This window comes from Ambystoma mexicanum, chromosome 7q (assembly GCF_040938575.1).
Source record: "Ambystoma mexicanum isolate Mex_15411 chromosome 7q, UKY_AmexF1_1, whole genome shotgun sequence".
Taxonomy (NCBI): Eukaryota; Metazoa; Chordata; class Amphibia; order Caudata; family Ambystomatidae; genus Ambystoma; species Ambystoma mexicanum.
In genome coordinates, this window is record NC_090941.1 from 797,577,934 (window position 1) to 797,597,052 (window position 19,119).

The 19,119-nt window shown below is 42.6% G+C and overlaps 1 protein-coding gene across 1 annotated transcript in view; it reads left to right on the top strand.

Moving 5' to 3' along the window:
- Window positions 1-3,221: 3,221 nt before the first annotated feature.
- MMP7 (matrix metallopeptidase 7) overlaps window positions 3,222-19,119 on the top strand; it is an 85,374-nt gene continuing 69,476 nt past the window's right edge. The window contains exon 1 of the mRNA XM_069639054.1: window positions 3,222-3,440. Coding sequence (XP_069495155.1) covers window positions 3,327-3,440 — 114 coding nt within the window. The 5' untranslated portion in view covers window positions 3,222-3,326. The remainder of the gene's footprint in view (window positions 3,441-19,119) is intronic.

Consider the following 19,119-nt stretch of genomic DNA (forward strand, 5'->3'; position numbering starts at 1 on the left):
TTTGGCATCTGCCTTATTTAATTTCTTCATAGCTGACATAGAAAAGAAATTGAGAAATATAATATCTGATCCTCCCAGGATTGGCACTTGTGTCGTACCTTGGCTTTTATATGCCAACAACTTAGTGCTTGTGTCCAAAACTCCCAAAGGGCTTCAAAATCTGTTATCTGCCCTAGAAATCTATGCAGCTCAAAAACAGCTCATAGTAAACCTCAAAAAGTCTAATGTTCTAATCTTTTCTCCAAAACCATGCTTGCATACATGCTCTTGCAAGTGGCTCTTGAGTGGTCTCCCACTTTATATAGCTACTGAATATCGATTTCTCAGACTCAATATGAACAATAGTCTCATAGATTTACCCTATCGATCAGAGCTTGGGAAAAAAATTCTTAATGCAGTGTGCCAAGCCCTTATGATACATGGGAAATATGGGAAGTTCTCGTATGAGCTTCTATTAACATTTTATAAACAAAAAGTTGTCCCCAACGTAACATACGCAGCAGAGACCAAGGAACATGAATCTGCATTATCCTGGGACAGACTTGAAGGTCTGTTCTGGAAAAAAGTGCTCTCTCTTCCAGCAAGCGGACATGTAGCTATCATACGATATGAGGTAGGCTTGCTGTCCTTAAATGTAATGTACATGTGGAAATTGCTTAATCTGTACAGGAAGTGTCTTATGCCTACGAGTCCAAACACGTTGTTGTCTGCCATAGCCACGCGCATAGAAACTGATTCTAACAAATCTTTTTCCTCTTGGAAAATGAAAGCCACGACTCTGATGGCGGAGGCTGATATCTTATTAGATCTATTAACTTCTAATCCCACCCGGGCGAAACAGACACTGTGGCTCTAGGATTGGCACATGCCATCTGTATTTAATACAAACATGTGAAAACTGGTCATTTCAAAATGAAGTATCTAAACCAACCGGAAAGGTACCTAATCAGATTCCCAGCGCGCCACCATGGAACCCTATTCCTTTGCTTCCCATTAAACTTGTGGCCGATAAGAGAAGTTTATGGCACTAGAGCAAAATTTAGCATCAGGGAGCGAACATGTAGTTTCTGTAACAGCATTTTACAACTAGAAACTCTGAAGCACTTGATGGTCTATTGTCAAGCTTTGCTGCCTAGAAGAAAGCGCTTTTTGTTTCGTCTGTTTATGATTGCATGTTAACACCAGAAACAATGTGGTTGATGATTTTAGGAGGGCATCGTATCACTGTCACCCCTGCAGCCATGAAGTATCTCGAGTCCTTGTGGCTGGACTGGTCAACCCAGGCCGACAATATATTCACTGCTAGACATGTATTTCCGTCAGGCACGAATGTATTGTGTGCTCCAAATCTTGGTGTTGCAGTTTCAATTTTAATTTTCATTTTGTATTTGTTCTTGCATGCTACTCTGTGTTATGCTGTAATTGCAATAATACGTTTTTATTGAAAAGTTGATTTCTTCCCAACGATTCCAAATAAATACAAAAAATAAAGAACATAATGATAATGGCAGAGGTATGAGGGGTTGGGTGCAGGGCCTTTCCTTCGCTTCTTTGGATGAAGCGTGGCAGATATGGGGTGTACGTCTCCTTCAAGTGTCATGATAGTAAAGGCGTAGTTGTTTTATCCGATGTATGTAGCATTCAATCGGCCGAGTCATTGGGTGCTTTATTCTGATGCCCACCACATCACAAGAGGTCGTGGGCATTGGGAAAAGGGCCTTCATTAATGGATGCTATCGGGAGAGTGAGGCACAGTGCTCCCGCCCTCTGTGTCTCACTCCCCTATTGGCCACACCAACACAGACTCTTACAGGTGAGTAACTGGTCATTCAATGACAGGTTTACCAATGGGGTGATCACCTGAGCATTTCCTGGATATCCGAGGCCCTGAGGTGGGTTTCTGGGTATTGCATGGTCATCTATGGAAATGGGTGAGTTTCTGGGTATTTGATGACAGTGCCAATATTTAGCGTGAGTAAATGTACATTTGATGGAAATCTCTATCATTACTATATATATACCTGGGCATTTGAAGACAATCACTGCTAGTGGTGTCAGCGTCTGGGAATTTGATGATAAAGATCTTATGTGATGTGAATTCCAGACATTTTATGGCAACCCCTAACATAAGTTATGAGAATGTACCATTTCACTCAAATACATAAAGTTTGCTTACCTGGCATTTGAAGGCGAGCTTATGATGTTAGTACTTGCCCATTTCATGGTAATAGACAACGTGACGTGAGTGCCTTGCATATGTTTGGAAGTCCTACCATGATTTGAATACCTACACATATGGGGCCAGATTACAGAAACTTTGCATCAGTGCAACTACAATATTACACTATATTAGCACTAGGGCAAAGTTTGACCTAGTGCAAAAAACATTTGGGGCCATATTTGAACACATTCGCAACGTGACAAGTGCAATGTTTCATGGTACAAGCACTAGGGCAAACATTTTCTTGATGCAAAAATCATGTGGTTTAAATGCATTTTTGCACCAGAGCAAGGTTTGCCCTAGTACTAACATGGAATGGAATTACAACTAGTGCAAGCTTTGCACCGGTGCAAAAATGCATTGAAAGTCTTCGTTTTTTGCACTAGGGCAATTTTTCCCTTAGTGCTTATACCATGAAAAATGTTTTCTAGTATGGCTCAATGTTTTTATGCAAAGACGTTGCCCTAGTGCTAATACAGTGCAACGTTGCACTTGCACTGTTGCATATTTCTGAAATCTGGCCCATTATGACAATATTGACAAGCCAAACCCCACTTTCAGTATACAAAAGTCTGAGCTGTTTGTCTCAATAATGCCTGTGTAACTGTGCAGGCACAGGAAACATGACTACGGTAAGCAATTGATGCTGGGCACAAGCAAGCACTCCGCAAGAGCGGAACATTGCAGAATGGGAGTCATAGTGACTTGCACCGTGCATGGTCATCTTGCTTGGAAAAAATGCTTATATTAGCCATCATTTGGTTTGTGGCAAATGATTAACCTGCTGAAGCAAGTGTTGCAATAGGTTTACTGGAATGCAGGCAATGGTTGTATTGTTTTAGACCTTCTGCCATCACACGAGTGGCATGAGAATGCAGAAAAAGAAGGCTGAGTGGGTTTACACTGTGATCTCATTCTAAGATGCCAACGAAAAAGCACTTTGACCTTAATTTCAGAGAAGGTGCCAGGATGTATAAGGAAACCCACACAGTGAATAATGCCTCCCGCCACAAAATGTGTGGTATTTAAGCGCTGTACCCTAAATTGTGGACAGACTATTCAAGACTGCTGCTACTGAAGAGCCTTCGGGGAGAGTCTCCAGAGCATGGCGTCTGCCGGGGCATTGTTTGCTGTTCTTGCTGTGCTGGCACACAGTCTGGCTCTTCCGCTACCTCCGGGTGGAATGGATACCACCCTGGCAGATCACAAACGTGCAGTGGTAGGTACCTGTAATCCTTTACCTGACAGTATGGCATGGTCTGGATATCTTTCCGTGCACACTAGAGTGTGTGCAGATTGAGTTCACATACCGAGTGTGCATACACTAGGATTGCAGACCCCAGCGATACTCTCAGACCTTGGGGAGTCCCTGTGACTCTGGCAAAGAATGATTAATAGTTTGTTTTCTGAAGTGTTCGTTATGGGTGCCTTGCTGGCAGCCTTTCCTTGTTCTTCTGTGTAGAGCTCATTAAACCTGTCCCTTGCTAATCTGCAGCAATTCACCGACTCCCTCCATAGATTTATCTAGGACTTTGCCTCCCAATGAATCCACAAAGTGGACTGACGTAATACACACATCCCCCAAGGAAGCATCCGGCTCCAGAGGCTTAAGGCTGTGTCTACTTAAATGTGCATTTTCTGGCCACGGCCAGACCTCTGCAAAACGTGTTTAGTTATCAAGGACAAGTTTTATCCTGCTTTCAGTACTTTGGCGTGGGGCAGTGAATCTGCATGGAGATTAACGGGGTTCAAGGTGTGGCTCGTTGTATACTATCCCTAAAATGAAACCAGTGCCATCAGCCATTGGATGTTGCATTGGATTCCTTCTCCATTGTAATCTAGACACTACATAGCTGCCACCCCAACTGAATTCCCTTTTCTCATTGCTTACAATATTTTGATTATGTTTATCATCAGATATGTACTGTGTGCATTTGATCACCTTGAAGTACACATATGATTGTGTTTTTGCTGTTAACATATGCATTGAGGATCCCAGCTGTAGGCATTCCCCCCAACACCAAAACATCATTTTGAAATGGACACCCACAAATCTTCTGCCAGTATATGGCAAAAAGAGTTTGCTGCCAACTCCACCTGCATCCTTGCCACCAGCCTCAATATTACCCGGTAGATGATGTACCAGCAGTATACTCATGCCACTCCCATGCATGTTGTAAGTGGTGTAACACAACATTTGGGAGCCCCTCTGCGAGCCATGCCACTCTGGGTTGGCATAGATTACCATGCTTGCGCAATACTCACAAACATGCTGCTGCAGGGGTACGCCGCACACTGCACTAGGAGAAAGATTAAATATGTGTTTTAATGCATTATACAGCAAACTTTCAGAGAAAATTGGCTAAAAGGCCAGAGCGCTTACAATTGTTTTGTAGGGTAACACCAATCCAAAAATCCAATACATGCAAGTCACCACCAGTGCACAGGAACATGAATGCTTTAATTAATATAATGCTTTCCTATTAAAAATGCAACGCCACAATGAAAACATGTGAAAACATGTGCAACTGGCTGCACAATGTAGATCAGTCTAGACACATAATAACATAATTACAGTAAAGCATGCCAGGCCTCATTTAGACATATCTATACTGGTTGCACCAAAATGCCAGTCGAAGCAATAACACTTATCTTGGTTATTTTATCACAGATGACCAGAAAATATATAATATACAATGCTCCAGTAAGAAACGGCTAGACTGGAAGCACCCAAATGTCTGTCTAGCCAGGTAACTACACTTAGCAGGACTGCTTTATCAGAGATGCCCAGTTAAAAAAAATTCAACCAAACTTAGAAATGACCAAAATGCCTCTCTAGCCACTAATACCAAATATCATGCCTGATTAGCCTGGACATGGATGACCGTTACAATTTAATGCACAATCCCCGGCCCCCCACACCTCCCCTCACTCTCCCATCCCCTGCTGCAACCCCCAAAAATCAGATTCTCAGACCAGAATTACCTCCACATCCCTTTTCCTTGTCCAAGTGCTTGCGTATGAGGCTCCTTGCCTCATAGGTAAGTACCGGGATGAGGAAGAGTGGGACTAGGATAATGAAGATTACAGGTAACTAAGCCAGTCATTACCTCCATGTCCCTCTACCTCATCCCAGTACTTGTGTATGAGTTAAAGTGCCTCATTCACAAATACTGGGACGAGGAAGAATAGGGCTATGAGTAATGAAGATTACCAATAAGTAACCAAGCGATTAAACACAAGTAGTGGTGCAACAACATTGAGCTGACTTGCCTTCAGCCCTCCTCCCAGTCACCCACTTGAAATTTTGTGCTATGTTGACTCGCCCTGACTGACATACAGAGCCGTTGCTGGTCAGAACAGGACACAGATGGTAAATGGCACGTGGGTTTCGCTGTTAACAAAGGCCCAGCAATTACTACGTAAAGCATTTCACTGTTAGTACCTGCATTCAAATGCATAATTCACTAAGCAATTGAAATCTTGATGTGGGTTTAGTACTTGCATGCCAGGGAAGTGATTGGAAGGGTAGAGAGAGGACAGGAGCGCGTTTATTCTCACAGCAGTCCATATGTGGGTGCTTTCAGACTTAAAGGAGAGAGTTAACTGCTTGCCACATTGAAGTTAGAAGCCCCACACAAATAAGTTTGCCCCCCCCACCACCCGTGAAGTTAGCACTGCTTCCAACATTTGAAGGGTTAGCACACACCCCCACCCCTGAAATGTAGGTTTCGTTGCGCCCCTGAACACAAGCACACACACCATTCACCATACAAAAACATGCACACCCAGACACCCATACATTTAAGTGTGTACCCTTTCACCATACAGGCACACCCAAGCAGCCATCCATACATTTAAGTGTGCACCATTTCACCATACAGGCAAACCCAGGCAGCCACCCGTACATTTAAGTGTGCACTCTTTCACCATACACTCAGACAGACAGCCACCTATACATTTAAGTGTGCACCCTTTCACCATACACTCACACAGGCAGCCACCTATGCATTTAAGTGTGCACCCTTTCATTATTCAGGCACACCCAGGCAGCCACCCATAAATTTAAGTGTGCACCCTGTCACCATACACTCGACACGCACTCGCAGCCACCCATACATTTAAGTGTGCACCCTTTCACCATACACTCACTCCGGCAGCCACGTATACATTTAAGTGTGCACCCTTTCATCATTCAGGCACACCCAGGCAGACACCCATACATTTAAGTGTGCACCCTGTCACCATACACTCGACACGCACTCCCAGCCACCCATACATTTAAGTGTGCACCCTTTCACCATACACTCACACACGCATGCGTCATGGGGTTGACGGGAGCCCTATTACATACAAAAAATGGTTTCCTTTTGAAGTCACTCCAACTTCATAAAGAAATTACTTCCGTTAAGGACTGAACCATAATGGAAATAATTTCTTTATGAAGGCAGAATGACTTCAAAAAGAAACTATTTCTTTTTGAAGTCATTGAGCTCCCCCACCTATCATATGGAGATCTCCAGCCTAGAGGCTTCCATGTCATGGGGTGGGGGGTGCCCTCGAACTTCAAAAATAAATAGTTTCTTTTTGTAGTCAATCTGCCTTCATAAAGAAATTATTTCTGTTACGCCATAACATAAATAATTTCTATATGAAGACAGAGTGACTAAAAAATAAATAAATATATATATATTTTTTAAGTCCAAGGGGTCCCCCCTCCCAGGACATGTGGTGGAAGGAGCCCCCACACCCTGGGGGACGCGGGGCCCCCATTACGCCAGTGCATGTTGTATGTTCTGTGGGTGCAATGGTGAAACATTGAAAGAGTTGGGGGCTCATTGGTTCCCTCTGGGAGAGAGCATGCGCTTTGACTTACTAAATGCTCCTTTGGTGGAAATGAATGCAATTCCTATGGAATTGACTGCAAGGAGGACAGCGCCTGTGCTGCGGCTGTGTCTTTGTTTCGGTGACACTGTGGGGCACAAAGACTACAGCTTCTGCCGCACGATTACTTGCAGATGCTTGGGAGCTCAGCGTGGAACTCTGCAACTAAATGCACTACTTCTTTATTGATATTGTGGTTCCTGTCATTGCTGAAGAGCATTAGGGCTGGGCCGTACACCAACAAGAACATCCAGTCTTTCTTTCCTTTTATCTCAATAAATATGCACATGAAATATTTCCCACTTGTGCATTTCCTCCTTTGGAAAACCCAGCTGGATTTGCTGTTTAATGGGTTGATTAGCAAATTCCCCTCTTTCCCCATGGCACGACGTTGCATGACGCTTCATGTGCACCTCCAAAGAGCAGCACTAGAGAGGGCTGATAAAGCCGGCAGGCGCACCCTCTTTCTATTCATGTGTAAATGTGCCTTGAGAGAGAGTCAATATGCTGTGAGAGAACTTTATTATTTCACCTACTTTCAAAGTCTTGCTGAAGAAAAAGCACAACCTCAGGCACTTACATGTCACTGCAACATGTCTCCCTGACAATAAAAACCTGCCGTTCAGCTGCCTCGTTATCATTCTGCACAATATCTCTGATTACACATTGAAAGAAACCTCAAGCCCTCTGAATGTAATGCACATTTCAAAGTGCAAGGCGATCCTTTTATTGCCTAAATACGGTGTTTCTGCTACATGAATATTTTCACGCATATGTAAAATTGGTTGACTTTTGTATGTTTTGACAATCCATGTAGTCTAGCGCATCCGCAAGCTCATCCTCAGGGGGTCATCAGGTGGAATGGGGGCTCTCCGGTCCAGGTTGAAGGTCATGCTGCGGTCAAAGTTCATATTGGGCATAGACATAGACGACAACCAATGATCACTGATGGTAAGATACTATAGAACATTTTAAAAACTCACAGAAAACACAATGGTTAAAGCAACGATACGGTTATGCTTCGTTACAAAAGTACAAATAAATTCAGAAATAACATGTAATGGGGTGTTGTTTTCAGAACAAAACAACAAAACTCCAACTTTTGCCAGACATTTGGAATACACATTTGGAATGCCACAATAGCACCACCACTATAGTAGCAATCTAGTAGCAATCACGCCCACTTAGGGGGACGCACAAAGCCTCAGCAAGGGCTCAGGTCCCTGTACGCCTGCCCCCTACGATGGGGTGATTGCTATTCACACCACAGGGAATCGTTTTTGTTGCTTAGGGCAGTTGGGTTCTACACACATTGTGTGAGCTCAATCTCCCGTAAAAAAAAACACACAGGATGCTTGCTGTCATAGTTAACATAAAAGGCACTGAGTACCTTTTCCATTTCTATTGTGGCAGCCATGAGAGGGAAGGAGCATAGGTATGTGTGGAGGAAGGAGTGTGTTGCCTCCCCACAATCAAGATGGCAGCAGCAGCAGGGAGGCTGGAGGAACACGCGTGGTACAATGTGTGCTCTCACCAGTGTTGCCAGCCACCTGATTGCTGAGCGCCCTTCTCGGGGTGTGAATGTAAAATGACTGTAAATCAGGCACTACCATGTGCTGCACATGATGTGACATATGCCAACACGAACAACATAGACACAGGGTCGGATTGGCCCCTCGGCCTTTCGGGCCGTGGCCGAACCAAAATCGTCCCTGGAAAGTGGGGGCCGTTTTCTCCCCATGCCTGGGCCAATTTGGAGAAAAAAAAATCCAAATTTCTTTTTCCTCAAAATTATTGGGAAAAAAACCCACCTGCGATGGCATAATTCATCAAAGCAAGGTAACACATGTTACCTTGCTTTGATGATTGGTTTGCATGCATGCAAAGTTGAGGGGCCGGGTCTGCCGCCGGCTGTCACTGTGCCGCGAGTCCAGGGGTTGTATTAGTGACAAATATATATTAGTGATATTAGTGATAAACTACCAATTTTAGAGAAGAATAAGCATCCATTTCGGACTGTGTATTTTTCCTTTCGCAAGTTGCAGTAATAGCATGTTTCTTTTTTTTGCCCTTCTCTCTGTTACGATCATCACAAGACATTCCATCTCGATGTCCTCAGTCACTTGGCAAAATCCTTGTGCCTAAAAGCTTCTGTACAGTGTAGAAATATTTGGCCATAGCACATCAAGTGGCCATTGACTTCATTGTGCCACAATGAATGCTTTGTTGTAATGTGTCTATCTTTCCTATCTCCCTGGCATGCTGTTCATGATTGTTGTTTGCATACTCTGAGCACTCGTTACCTCATTCAGTATGAGGTAACAAGTACTTAGAGTATGTATGTCCTGTGAGTGCGCTGCTTTCCCTATTTTGCCAACCTCTGAAGCCTGATGGTAGATGCATATATGCCGATATGATAGCTCAGTGGGTTGAGCGCTCGCTGCTGCGATGTGTGTGTGATCTGCAGGTTCGAATCCCAGCAAAGCCATCTCAGCCTTTCATCCTTCTTAGGTCGATAAAACAGTACCAACAAAGGTAGGGTGATATTGTATGCATATTTGTTCTATAAAAAAAGAGCTTAAGCGTAAGTGCTATACAATAACATATCTTTTGGCCTTGGACGTCTGCTTGCATTCACAGTAATTTGACAAAATGGATCTATACACACAGATATTAATGATACATATGCTGATCCATTCTTGTATGAAATGTATATCACATTAGTGAAATCATAACCATATTTTTCGCAGTGTACTTAGAAACAATGCTATTTGATGCCACTTCCTGTTTTGCCAAGGGGTGAAAGGTTGTGTTTCATTGCTTCCTGGGATGTCACTTTGTGGTGGGGTCAAATTACATCACTTCCGGTGATGTCATCAGAGGTCAGGGGTCGTGAGGCGAGGGGTGGGCCACTTTTTTGCGGCGAGGGGTGGGCCATTTTTTGTTGGGTGTCCGGGCCTATTTCTTGTCCCAGTCTGACCTTGAATACACATAAACGCGCTGCCAACAGGAAAAACAAAAGAGAGCTAAAGAAAAAGAAGAGCACCCAACACATTAAGGGCTTTTTTAATTTGATTAGGAAGGACAACACAAATAGAATTCACGCTAACAACTGTAACAACTGTAAACATTTTATGGTTGTTTTACGATGACAGTGACACAATTGAATTTCCTATTCAATCATAAAATTTACATATTTGTGGTTTTGTTGTTTAGTTGTTTTGCATTGCATTGCATTGCAACTAAAATGTCCCTCTAAGAATCTACATGTTTTTAAGGACAACATACCTGCATCACTCTTTAGCCAAGGTTTGTTATGGAATAATGAGGTACTGATAAAGTCTAAGGGCATAATGCATTGTCACAGCAACATCCCTGCTTTCTTTCGCAAGTAAATAAAGGATCTTCTTTCCTTGAACTGATCTATTCATTTCTGGAGCGCAGTGTGTGCAATAGGCCCTGAAATAGATGGTCTGTTTCCCATTGTACTGTATTCCAAATGGTTTAAATTCCAAATTATAGCACCGCATTTTGTTGAAGCTGACACGAAGCCACCTGGGATATGTTTTGCCTAATATAAATTCGAGTTGACTATTTTGAAATGATTTCTACTGGATCGATTGTTAACTTTTGGGCATTGTACCTCCACTAAACCTTTAGGAAAAATGTGTCCCTCCCTGTGCACTTCACTACCCTCCATGATGAACGCCACCCTGTCCCTTCCTGCTTGCCCCTCTTTCACTCATTCCTCACTCTTCCTCTATCCCTTGACAGACTTTATTTGTTTGCTTCTCACCCATTGTTGTTATTATTATTATTATTATTACCAGGTTATTATTTGCACGTGGACGTAGCTTTGGGAAGCAACAAGACGCTATATAAAGTTGTAGGGGGAAGGACACAGTGAGGGAAGCGGAGATACAAGGGAGGGGGGCCTAACAACAGGGCAGTGTGGGCAATTTGTCAGCAAGAGATCTTTCTCTCACTCATACCCACCTCTCATTTCCTCTGTTGCCACTTTCTCTCGTTATTCATGCACCCTCTTTCCATTGACAATATCAAAACCAAACTATTTGCCTTTGCCACCTCTTCTTTTCTGTTGTCCGTGATGCACCTTTCTATCCTTCATTGACGGATGTTGTACCAACATATTTTAGAGCATGTTTTCATCTCTTTCAACGATCACAAATTGCAGAATTCAGACTCGAGTCTTACCACTGAAGAAGCCTGCATTCTGTGCTTCTCCTTTGGTCTTCTTACTGCTCTCTAGCCAATCAGCAAGCTTGGAATGGAGACATTAACCACCTGTAACGGATTAAATTCAACAAACCCAATGGTGGGAACCTCGTCAAACACTGGCACCTTGAGGTAAGGCCATATAATGAAACAAAAAATGGTACCAGGATATCGAGAGAAACTGGTGAGAAAGATGCAGAAGGTTATAAATATTAAATCATTCATTTTATTTTATTCTGATTTGAGTATAAAAATATATCAAAATCACTGAACATTTTTAATTAATTCTTATTTTTAAAAAAAGAAAAGAAAAACATCCTGATAACATGCATTCATACATTCATTCAAACTAATTTTGTTCCTAAAACATTTCATTATTTTAAGATTTTAGAAAACAGTTCCAATTCATTTCCACTATATTTTTCACAATTGTTCACTCCAAACAAAATATCGACTATCGGTGCCCAAACATATAGGTCTTCTTTTAAAAAAGGGCTTCCCAGTTGGCAAATAGTTTCAACTTGACAGATTGTGTGTGTCTTCATCAGGATAGGTGAACATTAACAAATGTCTAAAAACAAACAAATAACATACAGTTAAAATACTATTAAAAATATAAACTTCTGTCTCTTCTCACTCAGTTTATCACATAATATTTTAGGTCAAAACTAGGGGATAGACCTATGTGATCTACCTCTTACCCAAAAAAAAGCCATTTAAATGGACTCTCTGTCTGCATTTAGTCCTGATATTCGCGAGATGCATTAGTATAGCAAATGCCAAGGAAACTGCAACATACCCATATACATTGTTTCACTAATCCATCCCCTTAGTAATTTTAGGGTCAGTGGTCCAACAAATAGGAAGAAGGAACAAATCGTTACTTCCCTATTATTTTACACTAACAAATAGTGCGATACCTCCACCTTCGAACCCACACCCTCACCATGTCGTGATTCAGTTGAAGAATCTAATGTAGATCCTACCTGCCAAACCCAAACTGGTTCTGGGAAACATGTTTTGTTATGAAAATTGATTTCTAAGTAAAAGCAAAGGGGAGGGATTACAGCTAAGCCATAAACACAGCATCACCCTGACACACTAATCCTTTCTCCAGGCAGATCACAGGGAATCCTTTAACTTATCAAATCCTTAGTGGGGTGGCCATGAAGAGTCAGCCTCCACACCCACTTTGAAAACACATAAAAAGAGACTGCTTTGGACAGGCAAGGACACTTCTCTTTCCACTACTCACCGATTCCTGCGAAGCACTCTGCCTGACCAGATCCAGACAAAGACTCCAGACTCCAGAGACTCCAGATTCCAGATAGATTCAGAGACCAGACTCTAGGCCCCAGTTCTAGAACCTTAAGCAGGGGCCTAACCCAAAAGCTGAACTCTTCTCAGCAGGCCTCAGAATCCAGCAACCTAACCAAACTATTCAACAGCCTTGCCGTGCTGTTCGCTTCTAGCCCAGAACCCCGTGCCAGAACCGAGATCCAGAGAAAGCAGGGCTGTATCCAGAACCCATCAGATCCAGTTCAAGAGACCAGACCGCCGGGCAGTGCCGATAGCAGACCAGAGGCCGTGCTGTGAGCAGAATCCAGAGGGCCTGAGACCTGTCCGGTGGCGAGAGAACCGCAGCCCAAACCCGACCAGATATTTGACAAGGTCCATTCTATTCCAAATCTAGGAGTGAGTATCCAGTCTAGAACTGTTCAGAACCAATCTCTTAGTCTAAAGTAATCTTATCCCATCCATTTCAACCTGTCCAGAACTGCATTCAGAATTTTGTGTCCATTCTGTGATTTCAAATCTGTAAAAGCGTCATCTGTCATTCTGAAATCTTGACTTTATTTTTGAAAATCTACCTCCACAAAAACGTCTGTATCTTTTGAACTGCACGTCCTAGAAACATAATTTAACTGTCATTTTAAAGCTACGATCGTCAGCTTTCCAACAAACCCAAAATATATATTTTTATGTCAAAGTTCTTAAATCTGGATGATGAACCCTTATATAACGCCCCTCTCTTTGGATCCCCCTGACCTCACTGAGCCCAGAAGTAGGTTTGTTTTGCAAATTAAAAGGTTTATTGGAAAAATTAAACAATATATATATATCAGACTTTTAGGAACAAAATAATATCTGATAGCAAACTTATGAATATAATAGTGGTCAACAATGGGTAATATTACAATAGCACACTCTCTTTAATCACTTAGTAGTTGGTATAAAAAGGATAAGGTAGCAGAGAATACTTTTATTGTTCAAGGAAAGGCAATAGTGGGAAAGAAGGCAACACAGAAATAAACTCGTTATGGTTTCAGCAAGAGATAATATGATCACTTTTTCCCTTGTGACAACCCACTCCCCCCTTATGCAATAGGAAGAGATGGAAATGAGGACACACAGGTTTCAAGAATACAATTAATAATGCAGTTCAATCCCAGTTCCCCCAAGCACGCTTAGAGAGAACAGGTATGATTTAAAGCAGGCCAAGTCCTTTTAGATGTGATTGCAATGAAGTGAAAAATATGCTAAAAATGATTTTAATTCACTAAAGAAGATTCAGGGTATGTGATAGTTACTTTGGATTGGTACAGGTCAACACTAGCAATGATTCATGAATGATTATCAGATTGAAAACAAAAGTCAGCAGTTGCAAGCAAAAGACAGCTATTTTGACAGAAAACGAAATGGAGCTAAATTGCAATTTGCAGCACTTTTTCCGCAACTATACCTTTTTGGGTTTGTTGGAAAGCTGACGATCTTAGCTTTAAAATGACACTTAAATTTCGCTTCTAGGACGTGCGGTTCAAAAGATACGGACGTTTTTGTGGAGGTAGATTTTCAAAAATAAAGTCAACATTTCAGAATGACAGATGACGCTTTTACAGATTTGAAATCACAGGATGGACACAAAATTCTGAATGCAGTTCTGGACTGGTTGAAATTAATGGGATAAGATTACTTTAGACTTAGAGATTAGTTCTGTACAGTTCTAGACTGGATACTCACTTCTAGTTATGGAATAGAATGGACCTCGTCACAGATCTGGTCAGGTTTGGGCTGCGGTTCTCTCGCCACCGGACAGGTCTCAGGCCCTCTGGGTTCTGCTCACAGCACGGCCTCTGGTCTGCTATCAGCACTGCCCGGCGGTCTGGTCTGGTCTCTTGAACTGGATCTGATGGGTTCTGGATACAGCTCTGCTTTCTCTGGATCTCGGTTCTGGCACGGGGTTCTGGGCTAGAAGCGAACAGCATGGCAAGGCTGTTGAATAGTTTGGATAGGTTGCTGGATTCTGAGGCCTGCTGAGAAGAGTTCAGCTTTTGGGTTAGGCCCCTGCTTAAGGTTCTAGAGCTGGGTTCTAGAGTCTGGTCTCTGAATCTATCTGTAATCTGGAGTCTCTGGAGTCTGGAGTCTTTATCTGGATCTGGTCTGGCAGGGCGCTTTGCAGGAATCGGTGAGTAGTGGAAAGAGAAGTGTCCTTGCCTGTACAAAGCAGTCTCTTTTTATGTGTTTTCAAAGTGGGTGTGGAGGCTGACTCTTCATGCCCACCCTACTAAGGATTTGATAGGTTAGAGGATTCCCTGTGACCTGACTGGAGAAAGGATTAGTGTGTCAGAGTGATGCTGTGTTTATGGTTTAGCTGTAATCCCTCCCCTTTGCTTTTACTTAGAAATCAATTTTTCATAACAAAACATGTTTCCCAGATACACAAGTTGTTGAGAATACATGTACACATCACAGAATAATTAAGGTGCATTCTGTTCCAACTCTGATTTTCCTAAGAGCTTTAGTTCAGAAATGACAACTTATTCGCAATTTTAATGGGTTTCGCAATATTGGTCCGATCCCCAATTTTACACAGACCTACACACCCTCTCTGAGCATATTACTGGAAGTTCTTAGGTTTCTAGCATAAACACTGCATCCACAATATTAATAATTACGGGGCTTGGCCTCAGAATATCCCATGGCGTCCAACTTAGTCTTGAACTGTGAGTGCATTTTTCATTTTAAGACTCTCAAAGTTGTACATTTCTGTCAGCTTGGAACACTTTGTAAATTGCAATTTTATAAAAACATATATTTGCTCTCAATTGAATTCACCCATTGGTTTATCTCCGCCCCCAGAAGCTTGGCTCTGACTCAGAGGTCACATGTCTTGTTTCTCCCAGAGCAGTGTTGTTCAGGCACACCCAAATCAGCATATCCTATTCAGCTGAAAGAATCCATTGTCTTGACTGAGGGCAGCAGACCAGGGTTCCACTCTCCATCTGATTAACATGACCATGCAATATCCTGCCCTCTGGTGTATAGGCCTGAGGTGTGAAGGGTTCTCATGGGAAAGCAAACCTTTTGAAGTGTGAACTGCACCAGGCTGCCTTCTAGTCACTTGCAACTTAGTTCCTTATACAAAAATATAATATTGTAAACTTTAAAATAAGCAATATCACCTTAAACCAAGTCATTTTCAACATGAAATCACTGGGTGGCACTCTATATGGCATTTTGATGGAATTCTCTTGCTTGGCATATTTAGTTTCTGAAATACAGTTCTCCTGTCAGAATTTAGATCGCCAGCGCCTGTCGGAGACGAGCAACGGTACTGCACCCATTTTGACAGCTGTCTATTTTTTAAAAGGGGATTTTACTTTAATAGCATAGGATTCTTGCTGATATTGTACTGATGTGGATTCTTGCAGTAGAGTAATATGGAACACCCCCCAAGAAGGTTGGATCTTTATGGTGGTTTTGTGAGCCATGATTCTAGCAATTTTTGACACCAAATAAAACAGATTTTTGAACAGCTCTGTATTCCTTTGCACTGATTTTGCTCTGTGTGCAGCCAAAGGATGGGGTCTGGCAATGGTCTCCTGTATTAACACTGACAGAGGCAAAAGTGGATGGTGGCCTATCTGTCAGGTTTTCACTGCGCTTTTTCTGGTGATTTCTGGCGAGCAGCATGCTTTCCAGTGGCCATTCTGATGTTTCTGCTACCAGCAATTCACAGTACTGTTGTAGGGCTTGGATGCGTGGGTGAAAACATCCCACAGTGTGTTGCACTATTCTGAAAAGTATATATAAGGTTAAGTTACTCACCTGTGAATTGGTTGTGTCTCTTCCCCAAATGTAATGCTGTTGGTTTCACCTTACTATTCCTGTTAGGATAAATGTATGAGTGTCCCCAATAGGCTCTTGCTTCTCCTGACCCGCTGTTAGCCTGCCAGAATAAGTCTGCCAATGGTTATACTTACCTTTAAGTTGCTGATAGACCATTTGAAATGTATATAGGTTTTACTTACCTTGTGTTAGCTGTTATTACTTATCTCAATCTGTGTTCCACTGATCTTAAAAATCAACTGTAACAGAATATTACAACATTAGGTCTTACCTGCCTAGAATAGCTGTGTGCCATTCCTGAAAAGTGCTCCTTTAGGTGTAGCTGACCCTGCTCCACCTGGTGCATACAAAATGAGTGTAAAGAGTTCTGGGCGAGAAAGCAACTGTAATTGTATATTACACCAAAACGGTCTTACTCACCAAGTGTAACTGTGTGTTATCACAAAAGTAGTAGAGGTATATACTGTTGCTTGAATCTGTGTTCCACTATTCAGAAAAGTATGTTTGCAAGTTAATGTCAATGTTAAAGGACATTTGCACCGCGCACTATCACCACCGGAGTGGTCCCCTGGCGCTCTGGCAGCTCTGAAAGAGGGAGGGCGGGTGAGTTAGTGGGTGGAGGCTGGAAAAGGGCAAGAGAGCAGTGATGTACTGTTGGCAGCCTCAGCCCGGTGGGTCCGTCGGCTGGGCCTGGGGTGTATGAAGCCGGTACTCATTGTGTACTGATGTGTGAGTCTATGTGCGTTTATTGTTTTGTTGTTGCAGTGTGGTGAAGTTTGTGCGGTTTGTTGTGCTGTAGGTTTGTGGTTGTATTTGGTTTGGAGTTTGAGAGGTGTATGCAGAGGAGGAAATTGTTAGTGATATTGGTTAGTTGGCATCTCTATCCTTGTTTGACCAGTTGGGCTCGAGTAATCTCGCTCGATGGGGTGCTTGGGCACCATGTGCCTCTGGAGGTTCATGCTCGTTTTGTATTCGAGGCCCCTTGAGCATCTTGCTGCCTCTTCCGCCCGTTCCGTCAACAATGTTGCATGTTCCTCACCACCCCCACATGGCTAGTGCACCTGCCAGTGTACATATCTCAGTTAGTGCGGTGATTGGTGGTATCTCGCCAGTTCCACAACCCAGTGGTACCTAGTTTGTAGCTATAGGGCGGTAGGGGATGGTAAGGATTGGCTGGGATTGTTACCTCCGTCTCCGTGGGTCTCGCATGTGCACCACTCTGTCTGGCGTCACCCCTCCCGGTGCCCTGAGTGCTTATCAGTCGGTTCTGGGGCTTGTCACTGTCCTTTCCCATTTAGTCGTTTGTCTTACTGCTGCTTCGGTTTTAGTCTCTGGTATTGAAGAGCCAGGTTTTTAGTAATTTTCTGAATTTAAGGTGATCTTTGGTGTTCCTCATTTCTTTTGGGATGTTGTTCCAGGTTTTTGTGGCTAAGTGGTAGAAGACTAAGTTTGTTGACTATGTGATTTCCCTTTTAAGTGTCACTGCAATACTGACATGGTCTACTATCCTTGTATTACTGTAAAGTAATGAGAAAGAAATCTATGGTGTTTACCCCCTAAAAATACTGTTAGGTGTTCTAAATAAGGTCTGTGCTTTGATCTGTGTATTTAAAGCATAGTGTGGTGTTTTTATAATGTGTTTATATGCTTTATGATAGTACTTACTTACCCAAGAACAGGGACGTCATTTCACCAAAATGCCTGGGGTAGCAGAAGTGACATCACACAACCCTTGACCTCTGATGGCATCACAGGAAGTGATGTCATTTGACCCCACCCTGAAGTGACATCACAGGAAGTGATGGAGCATGACCTTTCACCCCTTGACAAAACAGGAAGTAACATCACATTGTTCCTAAGTACACTACGAAAAATATGGTTACAATATCACTGTAATTTGAAATACATTTCATACAAAAATGGATCACCATATGTATTGTTAATTTCAGTGTATATAGGCCCATATTTCCAAATTACTATGAATGCAAGCAGACGTCCAAGGCTAAATGATAATGTGTTATTATTAAGCACTTACGCTTAAGCGCTTTATATAGAAGAAATATACATACAATATCACCCATTACGTGTTTGTACTCATTTATCGACTGCAGAAGGATAAAAGGCTGAGTTGGCCTTGTCTGGATTCAAACCTGCAAATCACACACACATCACAGCAGCGAGCGCTCAACCCACTGAGCTATCTTACCAGCTATAGTAAAATGAGCAATTACATGCCTGAATGATCTCAAAGTCAGAAAGCAAATTACACTCTGTAGTGGATACTATAAAACTGGTAACTGAGATTTAACAGGAGGCCAATTCATCTGCAGGTCTGGTGGTGGGTTGGCCACATGTCAAGCCTGCATGGATCTACTTTTCAGGCTTCAGAGGTTGGCAAAACACATACCATTGGGAGGGTTCATAACTGTGTATTAAAGAATTTAAAGTAGCACAGGGAAAGCAGCGCACTCCCACGGCATCCCGTACTCTGGGCACTCGTTACCTCATACATTCAAACAAACATCCTGAACAGCATGCCAGGGTGATAGGAAAGAGAGGCACATTACAACAAAGCATTAATTCTAGCACAATGAAATCAAGGTCCACTGTATGTGCTATGGTCAAACATTTCTAACTGTGCACAAGCT